Source organism: Acomys minous (genome assembly GCF_964271855.1).
Source record: "Acomys minous genome assembly, chromosome: 16".
NCBI classification, from domain to species: Eukaryota; Metazoa; Chordata; class Mammalia; order Rodentia; family Muridae; genus Acomys; species Acomys minous.
Genome location: NC_140498.1, coordinates 95685377 through 95707599, shown reverse-complemented (window position 1 = coordinate 95707599; position 22223 = coordinate 95685377). Strand labels below are relative to the sequence as shown.

Genomic DNA, 22223 nt, shown 5'->3' with positions numbered 1-22223 from the left:
AAACAAAAAACGTGTTTGTCTCTCCTTCACCTACGCCTCATGTTCACCTTTAAGAACCACACCCAGCAAGTCCTTAGGACCCCAGATCCGCATTCCCTGATGTGGACCCTGTTTCTCTTAGACAAACGCATCGTAAAACAAAACCTTAGTCTGCCTCAAATGAGAATCATTGTCACCTGTCGCAAGAGAAAGCACTGGCGAGAAGCGGGATGGTGCATTACCCCCACGGGGCTTCCCTCTTCCTGGGAGCAGCTGTACCCCACGGGGCTTCCCTCTTCCTGGGAGCAGCTGTACACCTACTAACAGGAGGCGACGCCCTCATTGGTGACTCCTGTCCTCTTCTGCCCCGCCCCCACACAATCCGCTCTGGAGTCTCTGCAGAGAGAGACCTGCCCTGCCTCAAGGAGCCGGTGAAGCTGGAGAGGGAGCTGATGGGGAGGTTTCCGGGTGATCTGCAGGGTTCTGTGTGTCCTCCTGGCCTATGGGGACATTTCTAGGCTCTGCTGAGGTGCCTCCAGCTAGTGAAACCGAAGTGTCTTGCAGGGGGCTTGGCCAGTAGCATAAGCGTCAAACCAAATCTTGACTTCCGTGCCTTTGCTCTGACAGGGGGCAGCGACCGCCAGGCCGGGCCCAGGAAAGCCAAGGACTCAGAGGTGCTCCCCCCGCGCCCCCAACCCCCCACCCCGCCAAAGGGGGGAGATCAGCTGGGTAGGACCACCTGGAGGGAACAGCCTCAGATTCCAATCTCCACCACAGCCATTTCCTGCTGACCAATGCACACGCACGCGCACAATCACTAAGACCTGTGAAATGTCGGTCATAAGAGCCCCCAAGATTCTTTTAGAAGGGCACAAGGAACGCCCAGTGCACCGCCGCTGCGTCTCCATATGTAAACTCCAGGGGGCGCACTTCGCCAGATCCTGGCAGTGCAGGGCGCCCCCTGCAGGCCAATCAGCTGCTTCAGGAAATAGTTGTGTATGGGGCAGAATGCTAGCACTGGGGATCAGTGTCCCCTCTGAGGGCCCTCGGTTGACTAAGCCTACTTCTCTACTGAAAGGAGGCTGTGTGTATCTACTACAAACTCCCTCCAATGCTAGGGACAGTGCTGTGCCCCTCAGAAGGCCACAGTGAGGTTGTGGGGGTCCCAGGGTCTGGAGGATGGGGTGGGGGTCCCAGGGTCTGAAGGACCCCGTCCTCCACGAGGCCATCAGCTAAGTAATGACAGCCATTGAGATTTAAACAGGGATTGCATGTCAGGGACCCTGCTGGGCCTCACCTTGTGGATGCTCACAAGACTCTCCTAAGTGCCAAGGAAGTGGCCAGGAGTCTGGGCAGGCCCCGTGCTGCAGCTCCTAAGCTACCCTGCCTTCCTCAGAGGAGCAGGGAACTGAGGCATCAGTACTGTTTACCTGCCTTAGATTTGCGGTAAGTCATCCAGAGAGGAATAAGTCCCAGAGGGGGATGAGCCCCATGGCTGGTGGCCAGCCCTGGCCACTCTGTCCTTCCTTCCCCCTCCCAAGACTTGGGAAAGAGTATATGAGCACCCCTCTGCACCCCCCTCCCCCATCACAGGAGCCAGCCATCTGGACCACCAGAACAGGGGGCCAGCATCCAGCTAAAGAGAAAACCAGAGGGAGCTGGGCAGAGAGACAGGAAGGGGCTGGCAACGACAGAGGTCAGAAACTAGCTCTGGCAGGGATGGGGTGTGTCTCTCCCTGCCCCTCCCTGCCGCAGGGGGTTAGCCCACACTTTCCTGAAGCTCTTCTCAGCCCTCACTAGAGAAGTCCATAGGCTGTACCTGACATGTCCTCTGAGTACATAGGCCACTCCCCACTGTATGCTGGATCGCCAGCCATTTCTTGGGTTTCTGGTGAGAACCAAGCCTCCTCTAAGGCCGGGAGACAGGCAGCTCCCACACTTCCTCTCCAGACCACAGTGCAGCCCCTCCTGGTGCCGTCTGAGCTCATGTCACACGTGCACCCTTGTCCGTGAACACTCGCCTCAGCATCTTCATCCTACCAAGGTACCAAGCCAAGGGAAGGGCTCTGGAGAGGCCACCACCCACCTTCACAGAAACCAGTCTTAACTGGGCTTTTCCTTCAAATGATGGTGACCAAGGAGAGACTCCAGAGGGGAAGCCAACCCCTCAGCAAGGTGCCTTCTCTCTTGCTGCCATCTTGTTTATCCCCCAGAGGCTACCTGCCTGTCAGAGTGAGGCCAGGCTCAAACCATCAGCCACCTAGGCAGGGCAGGACTGAGGTTGTGAGCCTCGGCAACGACAGAGGTGTAGAACAGGGCAGGATGGCCTCAGAGTTGGGTTTCGGTTTCCCCAATGTTCATCTATCACACTAGAGGAAAAGGTGACTCCGCGGGCTGCAGTGATGAGGGCCTAAGTTCAGGTCCCCAGAACCCATGAGTAAAAGCCAAGGGTATCACCAGCGCAAGCATAGACTCCCAGCACTGCAGAGGTGAAGACAGAAGCCCGTGGCCTGCTGGCCTTGGCCAGGCCAGTGTGTCTAACCAAATTGGAATGCCCCAGTTTCAAAGGGAGGCATTGTTTCAAATAGTAAGGCGGAGAGAGATTGGGTGAAGCAGCCAGAGTCACCTCTGGTCTCCCAAGTCACAGACGGCTGTACGTGTGCGCACACACACACACTGAAGAAAGTGATCCCTGGATCATATCCACGTCACAGCTAAGCGTCGTCATTGAGGGATTTCTCGGAGCCTTTAAGGCAGCTTCTGTGCATCTCCAACAAGGGAGGTTCTCTTTAGCCCAGTTTAACCACCGAATGCCTTCACAGAGCCTGCAGCAACACCCATCAGACGCAGGTCTGGGAAACTCTGGTGCAGCTGGCAGAGCACCAGGCACCAAGCTTTGAATAGAGAGGAGAGAGGAAAAATAAAAGAAGGGGGTGGGGGAGGGGAGAAGGGGGAAGGAGGGAGGGAGGGGGAGAAGGAGGGGGGAAGGATGGGGAGGGGGAAGGGGGGAGGCAGGAGAAAGGGGGAGGGGGAGGGGGAGGGGGAAGGGGGGGAGGAAGGTATGAGAGCAGGTCCTAGGGCTGCTGTCTGTGACTCAAATCTGCCTGCAGAGGCAAGGTTTGAAACAGGAGGGAGCAGAAAAGAGGGGAGGGAGGAGGGAAGGAGGAGGGAGGGAGGGGGAGGGAGCACACGCACAAGCACACGACAGCACAGCTATTGTCCCTGCTCGCTGTGGGTTCAATTGCTATCAATTACAGTGACCTCCTGCATTTATTAATAACCAAGTTATTTCTCCTCCCAACAACAGCTGAGCTGTTCCCGAATTACTCAACATTACGGAACTTATTTATAATGCCACAGCATCTGGCTCCCACTGCCTGTCACAGAGATTTACAATTCTGAAGCCCAGGAAGACGGGGAGCCACCTGCAAAGGCGAGATAAGCCAACAGGGCTGTGGCTGCTGCGAGAAGAACAGGGGTTGGCTCCTGTGTAGCTGGTTCAAATCCCACCTCCACTACTTGGCTCCACACAATGTCCTGAAAAGTGAGGTTGACTCTCTGGCCCTCAAGTGTCATCTTCCTCACAACGAGGGCCTCAGTGATCAGAAGAAAGCAACGTCGTGGGTGCTCTGGCTCCACGCCCGAGCCATCCACCCTCGCGAAAGATGGATCAGGAGGGAAAGATCAATAGCAGAAGCATTCCAGAAACGGAGTCTCTGCCAAGTGCTGCCACAGGCACCATGGGAAATGCTACCTCAGCCTCAGGGAGCTGCCTGCTTCTCAGGGATTCTACCAGAGGCTGCCACCCACAGGCAGCACACAGCCCCGCCCACCCATGTGACTCCCTCTGCCAGCTTTGGAGGAAACTGGCATTCAGCATCAGCATCAGGCTCTGCTGCTTGTCCATCTGGACAAAGAACCGTCTGGAAACGGCTGCCAAGTTATACAGGGCACAGTCGGAACTGGCATCACTCCTAACGGCCATGGGTAGTGCTTGCACCTCTTGGTGTTCTGGGAGGTGACACTCCTGAGGGCATCTCAGGTGGGATAACTTCAGACCGATCCCAGCAGGCTTTGGTGCAGGGTTTCTCAGAGTCTCCAGCTTGCCTTGTGCTCTGAGAATTCACAAGAGGGAAGGAATAGTGCTTGGGGAGGTCTCCTAAACTAACACAACTGAAATTTGAGGGGGCAGCGGCTGATGGCTGATGGGGGCTCTTCATGCTGCTGGGAGATTGTGGGGAGAGCCAGAGGCCAGAGATTCTAAGACACACTCAACACAGCTGTGATAGCTCAAATGAGAGATTCCTCTTTCTGGGCCTCGGTCTTTTTGTCTGTAAAATGGGTCCACTGCTGTCCCATCAGGTCTCTAAGAGTGAAGTTATACACATGATGTGAAGCCAGCTACACAGAGGACACAAGCTGTGGCACGGAATTCTCAGGGCGTCCTCAGCTAGAAGGTGTCCCACACGGTGGCAGCAGGACAAACAGCACAGAGAGACCCACAGCAGATCCATGAGTGCCTGAGGACTCTCTGCTAGAAAAGCAGACATGAGGAGGGACTTCGATCTTGCTGGGATTGGTCTAGCACCCTTTCAGCAGCTGCGTGCTCTCTGCAACAGCAGGTCACGTGGCTCACTCAACATATCCCTTTGAAACTACTTAATCACCATCACTGTTGTTATTATCATTATCATAACCATCAATGTCACCACCACCAGCATTATCGCCACAACATCACAACCATCATCACAACATCACCACATCACCACCATATCACAGCCATCACCACCACATCACAGCCATCATCATCATCATTATCACCACCACATCACAGCCGTCACCACCATCACCACCATCACCATCAACACCACCATCAGCACCACCATCAGCACTACATCACAGCCATCACCACCGCATCACAGCCGTCACCACCATCACCATCAGCACCACCATCAGCACCACCATCAGCACTACATCACAGCCATCACCACCACATCACAGCCATCACCACCACATCACAGCCATCATCATCATCATCATTATCACCACCACATCACAGCCGTCACCACCATCACCACCATCACCATCAACACCACCATCAGCACCACCATCAGCACCACATCACAGCCATCACCACCACATCACAGCCATCACCACCACATCACAGCCGTCAACATCAGCACCACTTTGGATGTAAAGCGGTTAGAGGAGCACTTAGCACCTGGTGACCACTAGGGGACATCAGCCTCCACCATTAGTCAGAGAAACAGAGTCTAAAGTAGAGGGCCTTCCCTGGCACGCTGAACCCCAGCTCCCCTGTGGTGCAGCTCCCACACTCACCCCCAAGGCCTGGCGCTGACAGGGAGCTCCGCCTTCCAGCCCCAGCCGCTTCAGGGAGTTCATTTCTCAGAAACTTCTAATTGCTTCCATCCCAGAACAGCCATCCCGGCTTAATGAATGAATTCAATATGCTCAGAAAATGCAGAATAAATCCTCGCCTGTGGCCCAGAATAGGCCTGCTGCACAGCTGCTGGGCCAGAAGCCAAGCCACCAGCTGGGACGGGGCGGACAGGCACAGATTCGGCCTTGAGAAGCACATGGGGAGAGGGGACAGGGAGGGGCTGGGCCTCAGGAGCACTCGACGGCATCTCCTGGATGCCCAGTCGCACGCCAGCCCACAGCTGTCCATCAGCCGTGCCAGGGCAAGGCTTCAGTGGGCACTCAGACCCCGGGCGTCACATGGAGAAAGAGGAAGAACAGCTGTGCAGACCCTGAGCCCCACAGCTCCGCAGCCCGGAGCATCCTTCCCAGCTGCATCTGTTTTGTAGCCTTAGCTGCCTGTAGGATGCTCTGGGCCAACCAGAGAGCTGTTACCAGCCTGGACCAGCCCCCTCCAGCCCCAGCATCATCTCTGTACTTACTATAGGCAATCTACGCAGTGTGGAAACTATGAAGGTCGTGTCCCAGGGCAGCGGGGTGGGGGTGGGGGGCTGCCTGACACAGAGGAGTAAGACAGAAGGAAGAGAGGGCACTGGGAGGTGGTGCAGCGGCTAAGGGCAGCTGTTGCTCATGCAGAGGGCCTTGGTTAGGTTCCCAGCACCCACACGGAGGCTCACAGCCATGCGTAACTCCAGTTCCAGAGCATCCTGCACCCTCTCCTGGCTCCCAAGGGCTCAGGCACGGATGAGGTGCAGGCATGGTAAAAGGTAAACACTCATATGCATAAAATAAGTAAACTTCTTTTTTCTTTTTTTTTTAAAGCAGTAAGGGAAAGGAAAGAGAAAGGAGGAGTGACAGGGAGAAGAGAGAAGAGGACTTCTAGTCTCATTTTGTTGACAAGTGTTGTGACTGAAAGCCATGTAGGGGAGGAAAAGGCACCGCTGAAGTCATCTGCCATCTCCTTTGAGGGCGCAGGATGCAGGGTGTGAGGGAGCTTTGCTGGTTGGTGCTGGTTCCTTTTGTAGTGTTTCTGGTTTTCATAGACACAAAGTGTGAGTGGAACCACAGCCTTGAAACAGCAGAGACAGACAGACAGAAAGAAAGAAAGAAAGAAAGACAAAGAGAGAGAGACAGACAGACAGACAGAGAAAGACAAGACAGAAAGACAGAGAGAGACAGAGACAGAAAGACAGAGAGAGACAGAGAGACAGAGACAGACAGAGAGAAACAGATACAGAGACAGAGGGACAGAGACAGAGAGGGACCCTGAGCAGAGCGAGAAAGGCACCTCCCTAGCCTAGTGTGCAACCACTCACCTCCTCCACTCTGGCTCACACTGACTTTGCTAGTGTCCAGCAGAAGATGGGGTGCATGCCCCTTGTCATTAGTGACACTCTGTGCAGTGAGCCTTTTGGGCCCCGAATTATAGCCCCATTTATTCAGGCCCTGGCATCTTTACGACGGTGGTGGGGAGTTGGCCTCACACCTCACTTCTTCCCTCGTGGGCTTATATATGGTCTGACTGTGTCATATATTAGGCAATGGGTTCATGCCAAGCAGGCTGGTGAATTTAACGAGGGGCAAGTAAATTAAATGCACTACCAGCCTTCACAGAGAAAAGAGGTCAAGCCACGTAAGCCACAGACGTGAGCATCCCTCATCCTGGCTTCCAGGCTAGACTCTAGTTGCCACGGTCCTCTCTGTACAACGATGAGGGTCAGCAGGCACAGTGACACACAGCTCCACTCTCTGTGGAGAGCGATGAGGCCACAAGGATTGGGGAGGGCGGATGACAGGCCCAGGTTCTCTCACCAGGAAGGACATCCTATCGATGGCAATCAAATCAGTATTAAGGGGACCTTCCGGGAAGGGCTGTAAATGGTCAGATTACAGGGAGTGAGTCAGTCTCACAAACATGCTGACACGGGCATCGCTGTCACACTTTACAAAGGGTGACACTGAGTCCCGGAGGACGGAGAGTGGCCACAGTCGGGAGGACCGGTCTGTGGAATATCCACAGCCCCCAACTGTGGCTGGAGTTCCCTCCCGTTCTGCTCAGCTCAACCTCCCTGACAGAGTGCTGTTGGGGACACTAGAGGATTGGATGGCACCAAGGAAGGACTCCTACAAAGGAGGGAGGACCTCTGAGCACCCAGAACGCCGCTCGGGATGAGCACAGCCAGGCAGACTCAAGGAAACTTTAGACAGTCCCTGAGTTCAACACCTCAGGATCTCTGGAGCCACAGTGACCCCTTGTCTGTCTGTCTGTCTGTCTGTCAGCTCTGAAAGCCAAAAGATACAACACATGTAAAGCTGTTGACCCAGCTTAGATGGAGGGAGGGAGGGGCCACATTCTATAATGGTTTTCTTCATAGAGATGATTTGTTCAGAGAGCCCTGCCTCAGGTTTTAGGCTCATGCAACTGGGGGGGGGGCAGGATGGAGAAACAAAGACCAATACGTGCTCCAAGAGCAAATAGACTGCCCCCTTGAGAAGTGGGTGTCCTTGGGAGGCATGAGGAGACCCCCGTCAGCCTCCATTCCCTCAGCAGGAGCTGGGGAGCATGGGGTGGGGCATCCTGAAGTCACCTGATGCAGTCTGACTCTTACAATATGCCCGAGAAACCAGCCTGGGCCCCGGTAAGTCACACAGGAGACCCATGATGCATCTCTATTCTCTTTCAGACAGGGAAACTGAGTCTCCTATAGCTCTGCATGAAGCCAAGGCCACAGTGACAAGCACAGCTACACTGGTATCCAGGGATGCTGCTTGGGAAGCCAGAGCACTCATCTCTGGGTGATGGCATCTTCCGCCTTTGGCCCTTAAAGCCTTTAACCAGTAGAACAAGACAAACTACCACAGCTCAGAAAAGCAAGAGTCTCCATCAATGTCATGACAAACCTGCTCGTGGGGCCTGGAAGCCTCCAGGACACAAGATCATCCCACATGGAGAGACCTAAGGCTGTGAGCTGGATGGAGCCAGCCACCTAGTCCAGGCAACTCAGCCTGTGTCATTTCTGTAGAAAGCAGCCACATGGGGAGCCTCACGCCAGGACGCCCAGGGTGGCCCTTTGAGATTATGAATGTTCCAACTCTTAGGATATAATAAGACGTGATTATCCCCTGAGTCTGGGGCTGGACCTCAGAGAGGTGTAGCGTGCACATATTGGAACCCTGGCTCAATGGGAACTCACAAGACTGTGCCCTGACCATGGCCGCACGCTGTCCTTAGGGCTCTGAACTGTCTGTCCTTTGTCCAGAACAGGGACGTGAGCCTGGAGCTCACCAGCAAGTCCCTCTAAGTGAGGAGTGATGCTGGTCAGGATGCAGGCCTTTACTCACTGAAGGCATTTCACAGCCACATGACACAAAGCCCACCAGCCTCTGTGTCACAGGACAGGGTGGAGATCAGTAACCTTCATAAAAACAAAAGAGTTCCAGCTCTGGACACTCAGGCCTGAAACTGCTTCTGTACTCCCCCGAACTGCATGACGGACCCTCATTAGCCCACTGTCATGCGTGTGCGTGCTTATGTGTCTGTGCACCTGTGTACATGTGTGTGTGGAGGCCAGAGGTCAGCATGACGCATCCTCCTCAGTCTCTCCCTCACTGAACCTGGAGCCCACTAAACCCACATGGCCTAGACTGTCTGGTCACCAAGCTCAGGGCATCCTCCTGTTTCCAAACCCCTCCACTGGGGGTACAAATGAAAGCCAGTGCCCAGCTTGTGAAGCTGCTAGGGATCCAAGCTCAGGATCCCTATGGAGCCACCTCACATCTCCAGCTCATTTTACAGGAAGAAAACCAAGGCTTGGAGCTCCCAGCAGCCACCTCTGAACTCTCGCCTATAGCAAGACCTCCAGGAAACCAGTGGAAGCCTCTCCATTAAGAGCATCAGTGCATGCCGTCACACTCCGCCACTTCCACAAACCCCGCATCCAGTCACAAGATCCCACATCTTCCCACCCAGACCATGATGGCTTCAAGTACCCAGATCCAGGCTCCCACTGCAAGCTGAGGCGGCACAGGCAGGATCCTACTTGATTAATGGAAATGAGCCTAATATATTTCAGAGCGATCTGTTGTGACACAAAGCAGAGACGTTTACACATGACTGTGGATTTTTAATAGCTGATTCTAGAACAACCCATTATGAAATCTTCCAAAGCAGAAAAATACAGTAAATCACGGGGCAGGGCCTCCGAGCAGACCGGCAGTGGTTCTCCATAAAATAACGCGGAGGGTGGGTAGAAGCGGGAGGCAGAAGGAGTTACTGCCATGATCACAAGTTAATAAAATATTTATGGGCATGGATTTCTCTCTTATCACCCGAGGCATGCCCGTGCGAGGGAAGCCCCCGGACACACATCAGAGGGAATGCCCACCTGCCCCGGCAGACGAGGGAGCTGAGCTGAGGCCCTCTTCACCACAGCAGGTAACTGGTGTCCAGCCCTTTCTCGTCCAGCTGGAGGCAAAGAGCACACCCAGGTGGCATGGCAAGGCAGAACAGGTTGTCTGCTGGACCGGCCCACTGATGCTGTTACCTCCTCTGCCGCCGCCTCCTCCTCCTCCTCCACTTCCCCTTCTTCCTCCTTCTCCTCCTCCTCATCATCACAATCATCACCACCGTCATCATCTACTTCCTTCTTATCCTCCTCTTCCTCCTCCTCCATTATCATCATCTTCGTCATCTTCATCATCATCACCACCATCATCATCCATTTCCTTCTCCTCCTCCACCACCTCCTCTCCCTCCTGTCTTCCTTCCAAGGCAGCAGGGAGCCTCTTGCAGACAGCCCTCCCCACTGAGGACAGCCTGGAGCTGTCAGTCAAGGTGTCTTAGCCTATCAGAGACAAGAGGTGGCCAAGTGGGCAGTTCTGGCCTCTTCCTTCTCTCTAACCCCCCAAGCATGGCCTCCACCACAGATGCACTCACCACTGTCTGCGCTTGCCTGGGGACCAGTATGCTTAGAAGCTACAGAAAAGGACATGAGGGCCCAAAAGAAAATGCGAATGACTACAGAACGGAGGATAAAGGTGACCTCACCACGGGGATAAAGGCCAGGGCCAGAGTGGATGGGAAGCTCCTCCCTAGAGCCTTCATGGTGCATCTGCATTTAGCCTGCCCCAGATTCCTGGCACCCAGCACTGAGGGGAGGCTGGACTCCTATGATTTATGTCATCAAGATGGCGGGCCTTTGTCGCAGTACCATGGTAGGAAGAGAGACGAGAAACCACCTCAACAGTCCTCGCACTAACTAACGTGTGAACAGGCAACGCCTGTTGTAAAGCGCTCGCAGGTGCACCAGAGACACCAGTGATGAGACACGGCCACCAAGCTGTCAATCACAGACCATGAGGACAAGTGATGGGACCAATATGCATGGTGGGGACAGCCGTCCGTTGCATGGGCAACCTCTTCTCAGAGCCCACGGCTGCTCTGGCCAGCAGGAGCCACTGGTAACTTAAAATCACATCCAACCCAGGGCTGGGGAGATGGCTCAGTGTGCAAAGTCCCTGCTACGCAAACGTGAAGACCTGAGTTCAATCCCTACCACTCACATGCACAAGCCAGGCTTAGAGGCCAGTTGCTAACCCAGAGCTGGAGAGGCGGAGACAAGAGGGCACCTGGGGGGCATCAGCCAGCTGACCCTGACCAGCCAGCTTTAGGCCAGTGAGAGACCCTGTCTGAAACCCCAGGGAGGACAACACCTAAGGAATCAGCCTTAAGTTTCTCTGTCCTACAAACACACACACACACACACACACACAAGCATATACATGCACACATACATTCATGTACACACATACATACACACATATATATGCCACACACATATATACACACACACCCATGCACACATATGCACACACACTATATACACAAACATGTGCACACACCTATACACACACCATATACACACATGCATGCACACACATATGTGCTCACACACACCATATATACACGCTAACACGCATGCACATATATATGTCACACACTTATACACACAAGCACAGACATACACACACACCACACACTCATGTACACACATGCGTACACACCATATACACAAACATGCGTACATACCTATGCACATACACATCATACACACACACATGCACATACACACATATGCACATACACACACCCTATATACATACATGCATGCACACACACAAATTATAGACAATTCTAAATACAATTCCTCAGCCATGGGCTACATTTCAGATCTCGATGGCCCTAGGTGCCTGGTGAACCCTGGGACAGACAGCAGAGGGGACAGGGTCACCATCAGTGTGGCAGGCTCCCATGGACAGCGTGGACTGCAAGGTCACTGGGGAACCCGGACACAGCAGTGGTGACAGGAGGAGTCTGTCCCCACCCTGCTGGGAGAGAGGCCGCAACAGACACCTGCAGCCACAGAGAGCTGGCAGAAGGGGACCGTACCTTTGCACGCCCCTGCAGCGCCGAGGTGGTAGATGGCCGCCAACACCCGCCAAATGGCTCGCTGCTCACCCTCCGAGATGCCCAGCAGCTCCATGGCGCCCCGGAGCTGGGAAAATGCAGCTGCCGCCTTCTGCTTGTCTTCAGGCTAAGGGAAGGCGAGAGAAGGGAAAGTCTGTCACTGTGGAGCGACTGGGATTCCCAGCCCAGAGCCGAGGTCAGCCTGCGGGGGGGACACTGTCAGCCCAGGCCAGAGCCGAGGTCAGCCAGGGCACACCGTCAGTTTATGACTGCAGTAAGTTACCCATGGTTAAGCCGGGCTGGGTTTGGCGGCCACGTCCAGGCTTCTGGGAAAGTTGTAAATGTCATTTGAGTCTGCTTTGGGATGCAGGGTAGGTTTTATTTGTTCTGGAAGGATTTATCAGGGCTCTGGTTTGCACCGTGCTCTGGTCTAGATGCTGAGATAAAGGAGCCCGAGCTCAACCCTGGAGCCTCTCAAGGCAGGAGAGAAGGGAATGGAAAAGCAATGGGGTGTGGGAAGCGGGCTGCGAGGTGGACCCCAGGTCTAAGCAGGGGCACGGGATGCCACAGGGAGTGAGTGAAAAATGGGATGGGAGCTTGAAGGGTAGCTACGGGAAACCGACCAAATGAACAGACTAGAGGGCCCCACCCGTGAGCAAAGAGGTGACTGCGGGTGGCTGACCAAATGAGGGTCGAGAATTAGTTATTAGAGGAGGTGGCTGAGGCGAAGAAATAATGCAGATGAGGCCTGAGACAGCGGGGCAGCCGGTCACGAGGGGCACAGGCATGATTCTAAGGACCAACAGCTAGCCAAGGTGGGTAAGTGCTGAGACCTGATCCCCACTTCCATTTCTGGACCCCCAGCAGACATCACTAATCAACCAGGATCCCACAGCAAGCCAATGAAGGTAGATTTGTTCCAGAACACCGTTTGCCACCTCACCCTAAGATCTACCTCAGAAGCTGAAATAGTGCTTGTTTGCCGCCCCCTGTGAGACAAAGGGAAGTTGCCAGAGAATTTGAAGCAGAAAAGAATGACCCAATGGGATGTTTGTGGGTTATTGAACGTCTTTGGTCATATCCTTCTGTCTCTTGTCTCTGTCTCTGTCTCTGTCTCTCTTCAGATTTATAGTTCCAATTATGTTTGACTGAATATTAAAATTAATCTGAAAGTCCTGTGTATGAGCCATCTGGCCAAGGACACACAGCCCAGTAGCCCGGAAGGCAAAGAGAAAGCGAGGCAGGAACAGGAACCGTTTTTGTCAGTAGGGCATCACAGCGCATACTGAGAGACCAATTTGTACCTGGTCCAAGCAGAGAATTAGGGTGACACAGTGCAGGGCAGCCTGTTAGAGCCGACAGGTCCTTGAATTCTGTAGAGTTTCATGGCCAGAAAGGGCACAGCATATGGCAAAGGTCATGCAGCTGGTTAACTGCCGACACAAGACTAGAGGCGTCCCTGACGCCCGCCCACGGCCTCTTCCTTTCTGCTCCGGCCACCTCAGATAACTGAGGGTCCTCGGCCAGTTGGAACCGCGCCAAGGCGGGTGGCGGCATTGGGAGACTTGCCCTGGAAGTGTTCCAATTACCAGCAGAAGCATGCCCCACCGCTCTGTCATGTTTCTGGGCCACCACAGAACCACAAAGACCCTAGCAACCAGGAGCTGAGCCTAGCAACCGCAGCTGCTCCGCCACAGCAGACAGAGGGAGGAAGACGCCTCACAACAAGGGCTCGGTTATTTATGAGATTTCAAAGGAGCGGGGAAAGGACGCATAGAGGACAGATCGTGAGATTATCCTAGCTCCCGATGTCAGCAAGGAGCCCTGGACTCTGAGTAACAGGTAGAACCCGTCACCCACCACTTAGGGGGTGCATTCCCAGAGCGCCCCCACTCCTTTCTCTCCTCTGCGCCCACATCTCTTTGGAAACTGAGAACATGAATTTAAAAAGGGATATATTTCTGTCAAGTGTGATGATGGTTATATAGGGCCCGTTGTTCTTTAAGCCACTCTGAATAACGCCCCGACTGATCTGCTCTTGGGTGAAAACTGTGAAGCTGGAAGTACATTGGATGAGTGCGTACGTCGCCCCCAAGCAAAGTGGGGAGCAGAAGGAGAAAGGATACATGGGAGGGGGTGAACCCACAGCCTAGGGTGGGAGTACTACACAGCAAGGAACAAGCCAATGAGGAGTACTACACAGCAAGGAACAAGCCAATGATACACTCACTCATATGTGAAGCTTCCAAACCCAACTCAGTCAAAGTCGTCAGACCCGGAAGGTTGCTCTTTGTCATCTACTTTTAAAATGTTTGAGACTCGGTAACTAGCAATGAACGTCTTCTCACAGGTGGCTGTCTGGGAAGTTAGGTGCACGGCACTGCACCTCATGGAGGACCAGGCTGCACCCTGACCCAGCAGAGCCATTCCTTAGTGGAACAGGGAAGTCTGGCTAGCTTAGGTCATCCTTCATATAAAACCACCAATGCTGTCATGGGAGCACCCACACTGTCATGGGAGCATCTACACTGTTGTGGGAGCACCCACGCTGTCGTGGGAGCACCCACGCAGTCATGAGAGCACCCACGCAGTCATGAGAGCACCCACGCTGTCATGGGAGCACCCACGCTGTCATGGGAGCACCCACGCTGTCGTGGGAGAACCCACGCTGTCGTGGGAGAACCCACGCTGTCGTGGGAGCACCCACACTGTCATGGGAGCACCTTCAGGGCCTCACTGGATCCTGAACACCTCCCAAAGTCCCCACTCCAGAAACCGGAGCTTTTAGGGGTTTAGTCTCCAACACCCTGGGTGCGTTCACACCACAACAAGCAAGTAGTGTGTCAGCTACATGAAGCTCAGTCAGGGAGCGGTGGTTACAGGAGGGCTCAAGGAACAGCTTGGACTACAGGAGTCTGTGTCCATGTCTGTGGTGAATGTGTGTGTGTTAGTGTGTGTGTATGTGTGTATGCACATGTCTGTGGTGTGTGTGCCATGGTCATGTGTGTCCATGTCTGTGGTGAATGTGTGTGAGTATATTTGTGTGTGTGTGTGTGTGTGTGTGTGTGTGTGTGTGCACATGTCTGTGGCGTGTGTGCCATGGTCACCTGTTCAACAGCTTGTGCAGGGTAGAAGTCACAAGAGCCACTTCCCTTTTTAGCTGTCTCACACACAGAGCCACACACAAGCCCCTCAGAGCCCTCAGAGTTGCAGACAGAACCAGCTCAGTCACTCCCTGTAAACCCACTCCAAGGGGGAAACTAACAACTAACAATAAAATAGAACCAATTTTAAAACTCCAGACTTGTTCCTCTCTGGCTTTTCCTCTGATCGCAGCTGACCACGGGAGGCAGGGCATGGTCAGCAAACCGACCATCAATACCACAGAGACACCACCTCACCCCCATGGGCCTTCTGTTGTCTCATTTTCACTTTTACTTTCATGTCATATGTTCATCTGTGACTTCATGTATTTATGTAAAACCTAGGAGCCAGAAGTGCAAGGACCATCCGCTTCTCGGTGACGCCCTGAGACTGGCTTACTCCACTAAACCTGGTTGTCCCCAGTCACACCCATTTTCGCCAGACGACGTGCCTGCTTCCCCCTTGCAGCAATACACAATTCCATACAAACCCCACAGTTTCTTTATCCATCTCTGTGTTGGTGGACACCCAGGCTGGTTCCAGAAGTAACTCTCGCGATTTGGTGAACGCTGGTGTGCCAGCGTCCCTGTGGTATGCGGGCCACAGACCTCTGTGTCAATACCCAGCTAAGCTGCTGTGTCACGTGGACTTTAGTTTGCAGATAACGGGTGTTTCGGTCTCTCATTTTTGGAGTTCTTTTTGTATTCTAGACACGAATTCTAGCTAATCCTCTGCCAGGCTTTGACACTCTGTAAGCCATCTTTTTCTGTTGTGTCCTCTGCTGTACAGAAGTCCCCACCCCGACCCCCACCATGGGGTCCCCTTTGCCAGTGTCAGCCCTGTTCCTGGGTGACGAGAGTCCTGCTGAGAGCTCTCCTCCAGCAGCTCCAGCATGTGGGCCTCAACGTCCAGGTCTGTGGTGCATCTGAAATTGGTTTTTGAGGCGTGAGCTTCAGTCTGTACGTGGACACCCAGTTTCCCCAGCACCGTTTGTTGACAACGCTGTCTCTTCCCTGGTGTGTGCTTTTGGGTGGGAGTGCACAGACTCAGGTCTGGGTTCCCAATTCTATCCCGTCAATCAACACATCTGTCCCGTGGTGTTTTCATTGCTCCGAATCTGTAGATTAACTCTACATCGGGCGTGGCAATGCCTCCCACAGTCCTGCTTTTGCCCGGGATAGCGTGCGTACCTGGGGGTCTGTTCTGCTTCTTTGTGAGTTTCAGAGTTGTTTTTCTGGGTCCTCGAGGAAGCTGGGATGGGATGCCTTGAGTCTGCAGGTGGCCTCTGTAGGGCAGCCGCTTACAACGTTGATCTGCCAAGCCCTGAGCATGGAAGGTCTTTCCACCTTCTATTGTCTCCCTCAATTTCTCTCCTCAGAGTCTTAAGGCCTTTGCTGCCAAGGCCTTTAGCGTCCCAGGTTGTATTCACTGTGAGGAGTTTGCTGTGGCCGAGGCGAGTGGTACCGACTCCTTGATTTCTTTCTCAGCCGTCTGTCACTGGCTCCTGGGACAGGCTGCTGCTTTGTGTGTGTGACGTATGTGTCCTGCCACTCTGCTGAGGGTACCTGTCCTCTCTGAGTGTCCCCGTGCTGACTCCTCCCCTCCTCCCTTTCCTGTTGATGCCCCTGGGTCAGCGTCTCTGTCTCGCCGCAGTCCTGGCAAAGACTCCCAGGCTGAGTGAGCACAGTGGAGCGCAGACAACTTGTCTTGTCCCACTCGGGGGGGTGATGGGTTCTAACCCCACAGCGTTTGATGAGACGCACTTCTCCACCCCTACCCCCGCCCCCGGGTCTCCTCGGGACTTTTATAGTGAAGGGATGTTGGGTTTTGTCAGAAGCCCTTTCTGCATCTTGGGGCCGTGCCCTTGGTTCCATTTGGACACTGTATTATATTTATTGATCCACGTACACTGAGCCATGCCTCAGTGGCTGGCGCGAAGACAGAGTCGCATGATGAATGATCTTCTCGGTGTCCTCTCGGATTTAACTTGCAGGTACTTTATTGAGAACCCCTGCACCTACGCTCAGAAGGGGACTAGTCTGTAATGTCCTTTTGTTGTCGCTGCGCCTCTATCTGGTTTGGCTCCCCTTTACCTGGTGAGCTCCCACTGATTTCAGCCAGGCCCAGTGCGCCCTGGCTATGCAGCCTTCCCTGACTGAGGCCAAACATCTCCCTAAATCACTCTCTGGTGCGCACAGCCCCACTTCTTCCTCCGTGTTCTTCTCTGATGTGGCCACATTTCCTACTACAGTGAAAACCTCAGGTGAGTGTCGGAGTCCTGACCTTTAACCCCAGCATCACCAAGGCTGAATGAAGGCAAAGTGGCCTGGAGAGCAACGTTAGAAATGAACCCGTGTGACACCAAGCAGGTTGCTCCCTTTCACAGGCCCTGGAGCAGCAACTCTCAGGGCCCCTCTGTTAGCCCTCACCCCCACACCCTTATCCCCACCAGGCACCCACCCACACCTCTGCTCAGGACCATAAACAGTGCCCACCTTTCTCCATCCACCTCCATAGCGCCCCCTGCTGTCAGACTCAGGCAGAGCCATGCTAAGCACTCAGGTCTTGTTGGAGGCACTTGACAGAGCAAATGGGGGGGGGGTGCGGGGAGGGCGCAAGGGACGACACCATGACTCAGATCACATGCCCTGTCCTTGTTCAGGGACAAAGCTCACTTTCACAACCAGCCCAGACTCTACAAAGGCAGCCCCCTCTGCTCCCACACGACCGCCACTGCCAACTGCGGAGAAGAGGACAGTGGGTTGGGTCCCAGGCCTCTCCATCGCCTCCCACCGCGGCTGGCCCTGGGACTGGGGAGCAGCCTGGAGGTGGCCCACCTACCTCGGACCACACGCCCATGCCGAAGGCGCTGCTCTCTGCCATCTGGTGCAGGTTCAGCTCCGTCCTGGAGGAGAGGATTGGAAGTGAGGGGTCTGCCACACCCCAAGCCACAGAGCGTGAGGTGTCCTAGTGCAAGGCCACACGCAGCACACAGCTGGCTGCACTTGGCATCCATCACTGTTTGGATCAAGACCTCCCTCCTTAATGACCCCACACTCCAACCTCCCACGGTGAGAGAGAGACTGGGGTTCAGAGTGGGTTGAATGTGACCAGGCCCCTGTACACTGCCCAGGGAACTGGGGTCAGAGGCATGGTTACTGGGTACCTCAGCCTCTCAGCTCTGAGCAGAACTTCACACTGGACCCTCTTCAGACCGCTGCCTCAGCTGGCCCAGCCTGTCCCAAGTACTCACCTGAGATCGGCATCCAGTCCAGCTAGCAGCTGAGAGAAAACGTCAAAGTTGCCTTCCCCTTGTGGCTGCCGGGCCACACGGCTGCTCTCCAGAAGCATCGTCTGTGAGCAGAAGGTGGGCTATGTCATGCCAGGATGCGGGGTGCCGGGTCCTTCTGCCCAGGTGTGGTCCCCCAAAGGCCCCCGCAGGGTGTCCCACCCCCACACTCCCTGAGGCCTCACCACAGGGTGACCTCGCCAGCACCCCTGATTCAGAGGCCCACAGGCAATCAGCCAAACTACAGGATCTTCCAGCTCCTGGGAAAGGCCAGAGAGCCGCCCTCACCGGGGTCTACTAGCCTGCACCCAAGGGTGCCAGCAGAGCCAAAGCTTTAGCAGGTACTGAGGAGCCAGCTCTCCCTGAGCTGGGCAGTCAGCAGGTGCTTTGTGGTCAGCCTCTCTAATGCCCCAATCTTGTTTTCTGTTTAACTGGAATGTTGGAGAGGGGGATAGGCCATGTGTCCCACACACGGGGACATGCGTCTGTGTGGACATGCGTCTGTGTGGACATGCGTCTGTGTGGACATGCGTCTGTGTGGACATGCGTCTGTGGGGACATGCGTCTGTGGGGACATGCGTCTGTGGGGACATGCGTCTGTGTGGACATGCGTCTGTGGGGACATGCGTCTGTGGGGACATGCGTCTGTGTGGACATGCGTCTGTGGGGACATGCGTCTGTGGGGACATGCGTCTGTGTGGACATGCGTCTGTGTGGACATGCGTCTGTGTGGACATGCGTTTGTGGGGACATGCGTCTGTGGGGACATGCGTCTGTGTGGACATGCATCTGTGGGGACATGTGTCTGTGTGGACATGCGTCTGTGGGGACATGCATCTGTGTGGACATGCGTCTGTGTGGACATGCGTCTGTGGGGACATGCGTCACCGGGTGCTTTTATAGCTGACCAACAAGCATCTGGATCTTGCCCTTTTTTTTTCTTTCTTTCTTTCTTTTTTCTTTTTCTTTTTCTTTTTTTTTTTTTTTATTTTGTTTTGTTTGTTTGTTTTTCGAGACAGGGTTTCTCTGTGTGGCCCTGGCTGTCCTGGACTCACTCTGTAGACCAGGCTGGCCTCAAACTCACAGAGATCTGCCTGCCTCTGCCTCCCTAGCGCTGGGATTAAAGGCGCGCGCCACCACGCCCGGCCTGGTTCTTGCTCTTACTGTATAGCAGTCCCACCTCAGGGCCACACTAGCTCTGTGTTACTGCAGCTCTGCTAGCTTCTTTCACCATGTGGGGTGCCAAAGCCTCGTAGGACCCTTGTCATCCCAGGGCACCCAGCTGGAGATGTGGGTGCAGGCTGGCCACACCACACCTTAAGGAGCCCTTGCCCGTCCCCAAGCCTCACCTGGAGCTGAGCGGCTGTGACTCGGCCCGTGGCATTGAAGTCCAAGGACATCACCATGGCAAAGCGGGTGGCCCTACGGCTGTGGCCAGTGGACACACAGCCAAAGGCCCGGAGGACAGTGAAGGTGGCCCGGAGCTTCTCCACTGCCGGGAGACAGAGGGACGATGTCATGCAGGGCCACCTTTCTTGAGACTCATCTACTCTCAGTTCCCTCTCATCCCTGAGGAGCCCCAGCTCAGCTTTGAACCTCGGTCGCTCCATGAGTCCCAGCAGCTGCCTCAGCCTCAAGGCTGAGTCACGGGTGACACAGGGACAATCTGAGTGACAGGGGTGTGGTGCCCCAGATCCTCCTAACTTCTTGCTAACATCTAAGGGCCAGCAGAGGGCTGAAAAGTTCTCTGAGTACCCATAATGCCCTGTTGCTGTACTGGGCACCTGAATACCCTCCATCCTGTCTCCCACATTCACGTACACAGAGGAGCCAATCTGTGAGGGAGTCTAGGCTAGCCCCACCTTTATCCCCAACCCAGTGAGGGAGTCTAGGCTAGCCACACCCTTATCCCCAACCCAGTGAGGGAGTCTAGGCTAGCCTCACCCTATTCCCAACCCAGTGAGGGAGTCTAGGCTAGCCCCACCCTTATCCCCAACCCAGTGAGGGAGTCTAGGCTAGCCCCACCCTAATCCCCAACCCAGTGAGGGAGTCTAGGCTAGCCCCACCCTTATCCCCAACCCAGTGAGGGAGTCTAGGCTCGTCCCATCCTTATCTCCAACCCAGTGAGGGAGTCTAGGCTAGCCACACCCTTATCCCCAACCCAGTAAGGGAGTCTAGGCTAGTCCCATCCTTATCTCCAACCCAGTGAGGGAGTCTAGGCTAGCCTCACCCTATTCCCAACCCAGTGAGGGAGTCTAGGCTAGCCCCACCCTTATCCCCAACCCAGTGAGGGAGTCTAGGCTAGCCACACCCTTATCCCCAACCCAGTGAGGGAGTCTAGGCTAGCCTCACCCTATTCCCAACCCAGTGAGGGAGTCTAGGCTAGCCCCACCCTAATCCCCAACCCAGTGAGGGAGTCTAGGCTAGCCCCACCCTTATCCCCAACCCAGTAAGCTAAGTGCTAGCTAAGAGCAACCACAGAAGGGGGCGGGGGCTGGGGAGCAGCAAGCACAGCATCTGAAAGAAACCCCAAGGGGCTCTTTGCAAAGTGCCCAACAGAGGGACAAATGCTTCAGGTGGCCCATCCCTGGAAGGGCTAGCGGTGTGTCCCTGGCAGGGCTCTGGCTTAACAAAGCACAGAGCATAGAAAGCACCTGCATGCAGCAATGGTGGCCACACAGCCACTGCCATCAGGGTGTGGCGCTGTGTGGGTCCTGGGGGGCGGCCAGTGTCCCCAGGGTGAACAGACACCATCCTTGGAGGGAGTGAAAATGCTACTGTTTCTCTAGAGTATGCACACATGTGCACGCAGGAGCGCGAGCGCGCGCGCGCGCGGATACACACACACACACACACACACACACACACACACACACACACGAGTGCATGTGTGTACTTTCTGGATAAGCATGCGTGTGTCAGAGAGAGAGAGGAGAGGGCAGAGGGGCAGGGGGAGGGGCAGAAGAGAGGGCTCCATGGAAACATTAAAGTGTGGCTGAGAATTCTTAGTCAACCCTCCTGGTTTTTCGACGCCTTCCATCTTATAAAATTCAAATCATATCATAATAGCTATCTCCCAGTCCTGTTCAGAATCGTAGCACTCTTGTCGGAAGAGGGCCTGGCTGTGACCACTGCCGTCACCGTTGACCCGCCGTTAACTGGCGGTCTGGCACGCTTGCCCGGCACCTCCCTGGCCAGTGCTGCAGTACTCCCTACAGCGTTCTAGCCTTCTGCAGCCCCACCCGCTCTGGCTCTCAACTCTGCTTTTGTCTGTACAGCAGGCTGTGCGCTGCTCAAGGACACACACTCCAGAGGGACAGTCAGTCTGTCTTGTGGCATCCATGGCTCCCAGCAGGTGGCAGCCAAGCTTCTGTTTCTAATCGGTGCAGCCAGTGACAACTGCCCACTGCAATGGCCGTCAATGTTGGAAGAGAGGTGCATCTTTGCCCTGGAAGAGGTGCTCAATTGAGCAGCGGCTCCCTGGGTCAGTAGCCAACGCAGGGCCCTCGCCTATCTGTGCTCAGTGAATGGGACCTGGACAAAAGTGGAGAAGAGCCACCCGGGATCCCCCGAGACACCCAGGACCCCCACATCTCCCCTCCCTATCCCCTTCCAACTGTCACCTAGAAGCCACCATACCTGACACCCTGCTGTCCACGCTGCCTGCCATGCCTACCAGGTGTTCCAGCACCTGCTCACAGCAGGTGGTCTTCCCGGCCCCACTCCGGCCCAGTGCCACGATGCTCTGATCTCTCCTCTGACTCAGCAGCGCCCAGTAGGCACGCTGGGCAAGGGACGTGACATGGGCGGGAAGGCCATCCTGGCGGCCTCGGGGTACCTGCCAGAAGATGACAAGCATTACCCTTCTGCCAGCCTGCAAGTGTCACCCCCAGCTGGCTCACCAGG

At 54.9% G+C, this 22223-nt stretch overlaps 1 protein-coding gene across 1 annotated transcript in view; it reads right to left on the bottom strand.

The window, feature by feature from the left end:
• Nucleotides 1-22223, bottom strand: part of MYO18B (myosin XVIIIB) — a gene marked incomplete at its 5' end in the record, with an annotated part of 198622 nt that overhangs the window by 165457 nt on the left and 10942 nt on the right. The window contains 5 exons of the mRNA XM_084763691.1: nucleotides 11867-12011; nucleotides 17870-17933; nucleotides 18282-18382; nucleotides 19667-19809; nucleotides 21957-22155. Coding sequence (XP_084619817.1) covers nucleotides 11867-12011; nucleotides 17870-17933; nucleotides 18282-18382; nucleotides 19667-19809; nucleotides 21957-22155 — 652 coding nt within the window. The remainder of the gene's footprint in view (nucleotides 1-11866; nucleotides 12012-17869; nucleotides 17934-18281; nucleotides 18383-19666; nucleotides 19810-21956; nucleotides 22156-22223) is intronic.